Source organism: Parasteatoda tepidariorum, chromosome 7 (genome assembly GCF_043381705.1).
Source record: "Parasteatoda tepidariorum isolate YZ-2023 chromosome 7, CAS_Ptep_4.0, whole genome shotgun sequence".
NCBI classification, from domain to species: domain Eukaryota; kingdom Metazoa; phylum Arthropoda; class Arachnida; order Araneae; family Theridiidae; genus Parasteatoda; species Parasteatoda tepidariorum.
Window position 1 is genome coordinate 64,175,238 of NC_092210.1, and position 7,102 is coordinate 64,182,339.

Sequence of the window (7,102 nt, forward strand, 5' to 3'; positions counted from 1 at the left end):
AAGCAATTTTATTTATTGTTTAAGGATGAGCTTACTACCCCAACAGATGAGGTTGATGTGATATCTAGATCTTCGAGTATACATTCGAGCATAGCATCGTCTTCTTCTCAAGAGTAAGTTAATAATTATATTTCTTTTATTCTAAAACATATATAAATCGAGACTAATTATTGTAATGTGACATAACTTTTTTTTTAATGAACTAAGCGCAAGTGGTATTTTTAATCAATCTACATTCAAGATCTGTGTAATTTGTTATGTTAATACTAAAAAGGATAATTTTATTTATTTTCATCGAAGTTAATTGAAATATTTTGTTCTTTGAAACTCTACATAAAAACTGCTGTAGTTTTTTTTTTTTATTACCCATTTCTTTTTGTGAATTTCATTGAAATGAAAACTCTGCAAAATAATGATTAATCCATGCGATTCATTTTAAATATTCTTCATAATTTTCAAAAAAAAATATATATTCTTCTTTTATGTTCTAGTGGAGAAGTAATCCTGGGAAATTATTTCCTAGTAATATTTTCATGAGAAGTTTTTCTTAACATGAAAGTTGTCTGCACTTCAAGATTGAAAATATGGGATTCATTTTATTTTCCTATTGTTATAATTACCTTTTCTGCTTTAAATTAATTTCTGTGAGACATTTGTAAAGGGACATTTTAAAAATAACCCCATTGGAGGTTATTTTTTATAGCGTCTCTAACAGAAATGTAAAGCTTAGGAACTTGCTATTTCTTTTGAATGAATATGATAAGTACATATTAAAATATTCATATTGTATTACTGATATAACTTTCTGCTATAATGTAAAATCGTAGTTTATCATTACTGTGATACATATTGAGAAATTACAAATATTTAAATGAGGTTTAAGTCTCAAAAATAGTGCATTTATTTTATTTTTATTTAAGGTCTTTCCTGAGAGCCTTGCATCCAGGTGCAGGTGGTGAAGAAGATCGTCACATGTCTATAACTTCCAGGTCATCTTCAGCGCCTCCTTCCCATCGCAACTCTGGTCGTTTCCTCTATGTAGCAGAAGTGGAAGAGATTAGAGTGAGCCCTGTTATATCTCGTAAAGGCTACCTAAATTGTTTGGATGACAAAACTAAAGGATGGGTTAAGCACTGGGTCGTAAGTAAATTTATCTCTCCTGTTTATTGTTACTGACAAATACTGTAAAAGCTTGAATTTTCCATTTTATAAAAGTTAAAAACTTACATTCTAAAAAATTTACACAAAATAAAAAATGATTGCAAATAAATCATTAATTTATAGTTTATTTTCTTATTTTATTTCTCTAAGTCACAAACATGTGAATCATCTAAATTTATTAATTCCAAATTTTTTTCTATGTAATGATGACATAATATTCACTATCATTTAATTGATAATGTATATAATGTTAAATCATAAAAAGATGCATTCAATTAAAATAAATTTTTCATGTTTACTAATGTTTATTTTTTTGTGTGTGTATTTGAAATGAAGATTGCTCTCTAAAACTTTTCCATTGTATGATCACAAAACAACTTTATTTTCATAAAATTTTTGAATATGAGAAAGCAAGTGGTGAGATTGCTTTGAAGCAAAGATATAAATTCATTAAATTTTAATTTAGTTTTGATTTTAATAGGGACATCAACATTGCTTTCTTAAATCCAGCTTGAAAACTAAAATGTTGTTTTTAACTTTATAGAATAAATAAATGTATTTCATGATCAATCATTTTGAGCTTTGTATTAACAGGTTGTACGTCGCCCTTATGTTTTTATCTATAAAAATGAGAAAGATCTTGTAGAAAGAGGAATGATAAATTTAGCTACAGCCCAAGTAGAATATAGTGAAGACCAAGAAGCTATGCTAAAGGTAAGCTTCAAATTAAGAAAATTGCTTCATTATTGGTACAATTCTTTAAAAAAAAAAAAAAAATAAAAAAAANAAAAAAAAAAAAAAAAAAAAAAAAAAAAAAAAAAAAAAAAAAAAAAAAAACAAGTGTCATTGTTAATTATTAAGTTTTTTTTATAATCAGTGAGATATAAAAACTAGAAATTTAAGAATACAATTTTTATGTTAAAAGGAATTTAGTAAATTTGAAAAGAAGAAAAAAACTTAGTAAATGATATAATAAAAGTGATTAAAGAATGAATAACACATTCTTTTATTAATAATAATGGTATGAATCAGGAAATAATTTTCTTTTTACATTAAAAAAGAAGGATGAAACAGTTGAAAAAGTGTCTATTTATTTTTTCATGTAGTTAAGTACTTAAAATTTTCTGAAAAATTTATAATTATTCTCTTGTCTAAACTTTTTGTTAGAAAACACACATAACATGCATTTTATGAAATCTGTAATGCATGTTTTTAAAGTACAAGTTGCAATATTTAAAGAAATACTACTGATAATTGTGAATAATGTTTAATTTTATGGTAAGTAAAATTGACTTATGTAACTTAAGTCTGTATTTAATTGTTGAACCATAATGATATTGTGTGTAGCAGGGATGAGATTTTTCCGCTTTTTAGCGGATTTCCGCTTTTTTCACCTTCATCACTTAAATTTCAGCTTTTTTGTCAAAAATTCAGATTTTTCTAAAAATTTCTTTTTTTTTTTTTTATAAGTATTCCGCTTTTTCAGAAAATTTACCGATTTTCAAAGAAAAACAGAAAATTCAAACTACATAGCTACCAAACCCTCCTCATTTTTACTTATTTTAGCTGTTTTTTCTCCGTTTACTCACAGCAAATAAGATTTTCGGAATTTTTTACCCGCCCACCAGATAGATCCGATTTTTGTAGTTCAAACGACGCTGCTTCTGACAAGCCTTTTAGAGGTCCCAAGCCTGGAATCTGCTAATATCTCTATCTCATTCACACGATTTTAATATCAAACATAGCTTATCATATTTGCGTGTTGCGATTCTGATTCACATGATTTGAGTATTGTATGTTGCGATTCTTATTTACGAGATTTAAAAATCCGATATTGTGATTCGTATTTACGCCATTTTAAAAACCTATGTAGCGATTCATATTCATGCAAGTTTAAAATACAATGTCTTGATTTGCTCATGCGGTTTATAATATCAAACATTGATTTTCGTATTTATACGTTATTTTAAAATAAGGCATTGGGATTCGCATTCACGCACTCTAAAAATTCATAATTCTTATTTATGCAATCTAAAAATTCCGCATCATGATTCGTATTTACGCGATCTAAAAATTATGAATCGTGATTTGTATTTACGCGTTTTAAAAATTCTATATCCCAGTTTGTATTTTCTCATTTTCAAAATCGTATATCTAGTTTCATATTCATGTGATTTCAAAATCCATAATTGTTATTCATATTCACGCAATTTTAAGATCAACTATCGCGATTCTTGTAAGAAGTAAATTTTTTTTTAATTAGTTACTATAAAGGTGACTGTTTTTCTAACGACGATTATTAGTATATGTAAGTGTTACAACATCAGAGAAACTGGAAGGGAATATATTCAAAACTTACATTCTGTGCTTGCAAAGAAGAAAAAATAGGATTTGTCACAAGATGTTTGAAGATGGACTAACGACTAAATATAGCAAACATAAAAGATATAGCAAACAAAAGCAATCACTTAAAAAGGGATTTAATTAAAAAAAAATTTTGGGGGAAAAAGAGTTAATTAACTCATCATCAAAATTTTATTTATAATTGCTGTTATTTATGCTATAAAATGCAAAATTCTTATCAAATAAAAAACAATTATCTAAACAGTTGCTGATTGTCATGTAATTTTTCAAACTAAAATAGCAATTTTTGTATGTTAAGGAGTTACTATATATTTCTACTTCACTGTTATTGATATGTTTCAGAGGGCTCTAGTTAGATTAGACTATAATATGAACATAATGATTCGGTCCATTGTTAAAGTTTTTTTTTCCAATATAATTTAAAAAGTAATATTACTGATATATTTGCTATAAATCACATAACAGTATTTATTAAAAGAAATGAAATATTAATGTATATTCTCAGTAGTTTTAATTTGCTGAACCAGGTAGTTTTTCAAGTAATAATTGTCTCTTATGTGAACTGAGGAAAAATATAATTTCCAGCTTTTTTTTTTCAATTGGTAATTTTTATTTTCACTAAATGTTAAGTATCAATGTAATCATTTATATAATAATAGATTAGTACCAATTGTATGTCAACATATTATTTATCACCTTAAACTGTCTGAAATTTATTATTAAAGGGTTGCGCTTGCGTAAAATTTACTATTGTGGAAATTCAGCTTTTTTGCCTTTTGGCTAATCTCATCCCTGGTGTAGTTTCTCATCATTATATCATCTGCCAATTTCTTGTTTTTAGATTAATTTTTAAAATGTTATTTAAATTTCGAAAATAAATTTCCAACTATATTTTCAACCATTTGTAGTTCAGAAATTAATTCGCAGTTTAAACATTTCATCCTGTACAAGCACAGAATTTTCCTTCAAAAACTTTCAATTTTTTTTTTTTTTTTTAATTTTTTTTAAGACATCCAAGTTGAGGATGGGCTAATTTTTCAGACAATTTTCTTACAATAGGTATGCATAAAGCTATTGTATAGTTCATTAAAAAAACACTCTATTCATCTAGAAATAATTCTAAATGTTTTCTTTTCTATTTTATCATTAAATTATGAAAATCTTAGGGGTCATTTTTCTTGTCAAAATTATTCATGCCATCATCCCCTTAACTGAAATATGTATTTTATTTTATTTTTAAATTTTCATAAATGCCAAGCTACATCAATGTTTACAAACATATTTGTGAACCAAATAAATGTGTGTTTTTTTCCATAAATATATACTTCATCTATAAAATAGTCAAATATTTAGAATAATGTTAGATGATTAAATAACATCATTAAAATAGCTCTATTTTCTCATAATACTTTAATAATATTTTTGAATGTAGGTTCCAAATACTTTCTCAGTTGTGACAAAGCATAGAGGATTCCTTCTTCAGACATTAGGTGATAAGGAAGTTTATGAATGGCTCTATGCAATCAATCCTTTGCTAGCTGGGCAAATCAGGTTTGTAGTTTTGATTTCCTTTAAGAATTAATCCTCAGGTTAGGATTAAATAGAAACAAATGCTAGATTTATTTTATTGGAAAGCAGTTTTAGTTTGACAAGATTACTCTAAATCGTTATTTAAGACTATACCATCAATGTGTCAAAAATTATTTATTGAACACAATTTTTTGCTATACATTATTAATTCAAAACCATTAAGTTATATTATTTTGTTTTATTTGAATCTTTTCTTCTGGTTTCATTATTATTGCGATGTTGTTGTTTTTTTAACTTGGTGTTATTTTTGATAAATTATTATATGTTTTATTATAAGTTGATTACTTTTATATGCTTTTGTAATTTTTCTGATTAGCTTTTCTTCAAAAAGTATTATTAGAACTTTGATTTTGCAGAAGAATATTTATGCAATTTCTAGGTTAAATTTAATATTTATTTTGAAGTTTTTAAAAGAAACTATTATGTAACCTCTTTTTTGTGTTTGAATATTAAAACTTATTATTTCAATAGATCTAAATTATCCAGAAGGTTCTTTAAAAAGTATTGATAGAACTTTGATTTTGCAGAAGAATATTTATGCAATTTCTAGGTTAAATTTAAAATTTTTAATTTATTTTGAAGTTTTTTAAAGAAACTATTATGTAACCTCTTTTTTGTGTTTGAATATTAAAACTTATTATTTCAATAGATCTAAATTATCCAGAAGGCGCCCTATCTCAACATCAGCATGAAGCTCCCACTCCCACCCCAACACTTCTTCTAATTGGAATACTGAAAAAAATGAAGCTATAGGTTACATTCCTGCATAAGTTTGAAGCTTTAGCTAATTCTCATTCGGTGCTTTATGTGTAGTTGTATAGCATATATTAAACTCATATTAGATGTGTTTATTATACCTCACTTTCTCTATAATGAATTAAAAATTTTAAATCTGAGATGCATTCTGGTATCATTTATGCAGTTGAAAGAGGTCTAGGATTAAAATTTTTATGCGAATTATATCTGTGCAAATTTTTATTGTCATTTAACAATTTATAATAGTTTGAAACTTGATATCGATGATTTAAACATGAGAGAGAAAAGAACTTATAATTTTAATACAAATTTTGCCAGTTCTAGAAACTTAACAAAAAAGTAAAAGATTCAAAAGTATTAATTAATTTTACATTGAATAGGATTTCTGAGGGATATATATTAAATTGGGAGCATTTTGCATTACATTTTCGAACACCCTGTGTAACAATTTTCAAATTTTCTGTTTTAACTGTTTGCAAAATAAATCCAAAAACCTCTATAACATTGTTAGCAGTAACTAAATGAATTGTGATTTTTTTTTTATGCTTTAAACTTTGAACAAAGTAAATTTTTATTTTACAAAAGAATAGAGAAAGTGAAATATAAATAAACACATCCACTGTTACTGGGGAAAAATGGTTCCTTGCCTTTACCTTTACTGGCATAATGTAAAATATATAAACTAGTCATTAAAAACATGGACACTTTTATGAAAGACATTTAATAAAATTCACTAAATTTTACTTAATCGGTGTTTGAAAAATGAGTAGTAATGTATCAAGCTATAGCTCTGGGTACATTTGATTTCTTTCTACTAGTATGTTCACTCACTTTTTATATATATGGCTTCCATTTGTGATATAATTTAGACAGCTATTATTTCTATAAATTGCTGCTAAATCTTTTATTTTCAGTCTAAAGTTTATACATGTGTATTTTTTGGGTGAGTATAAAACATCTGCCAGCAAATTGGCATTGTAAAATGAATAATTTTTATACTATAGCAGTAAATTTACATATATGTATATAAAACATTTTCATTATTTTTGAAAAGTATTTTTAACTTTAAGTTGTTTTTAAAGTTTTTCGTTATAATTTTTTTTTTGTTATATTTTAATATCTAAAATTATTTGAAAAGAAATTGCATCATTTGAATATGACAAAAAAAAATGAATCAATTCAAAAATATCACTTTTAAAGTCTGTATTTATTTATCATATTGATAAAAAAA

At 25.4% G+C, this 7,102-nt stretch overlaps 1 protein-coding gene across 1 annotated transcript in view; it reads left to right on the forward strand.

Moving 5' to 3' along the window:
• LOC107452683 (kinesin family member unc-104) overlaps positions 1 to 6,809 on the forward strand; it is a 55,773-nt gene extending 48,964 nt beyond the window's left edge. The window contains exons 41-45 of the mRNA XM_071183527.1: positions 25 to 113; positions 921 to 1,140; positions 1,756 to 1,875; positions 4,958 to 5,076; positions 5,765 to 6,809. Coding sequence (XP_071039628.1) covers positions 25 to 113; positions 921 to 1,140; positions 1,756 to 1,875; positions 4,958 to 5,076; positions 5,765 to 5,807 — 591 coding nt within the window. The 3' untranslated portion in view covers positions 5,808 to 6,809. The remainder of the gene's footprint in view (positions 1 to 24; positions 114 to 920; positions 1,141 to 1,755; positions 1,876 to 4,957; positions 5,077 to 5,764) is intronic.
• The last annotated feature ends 293 nt before the right edge of the window (positions 6,810 to 7,102 follow it).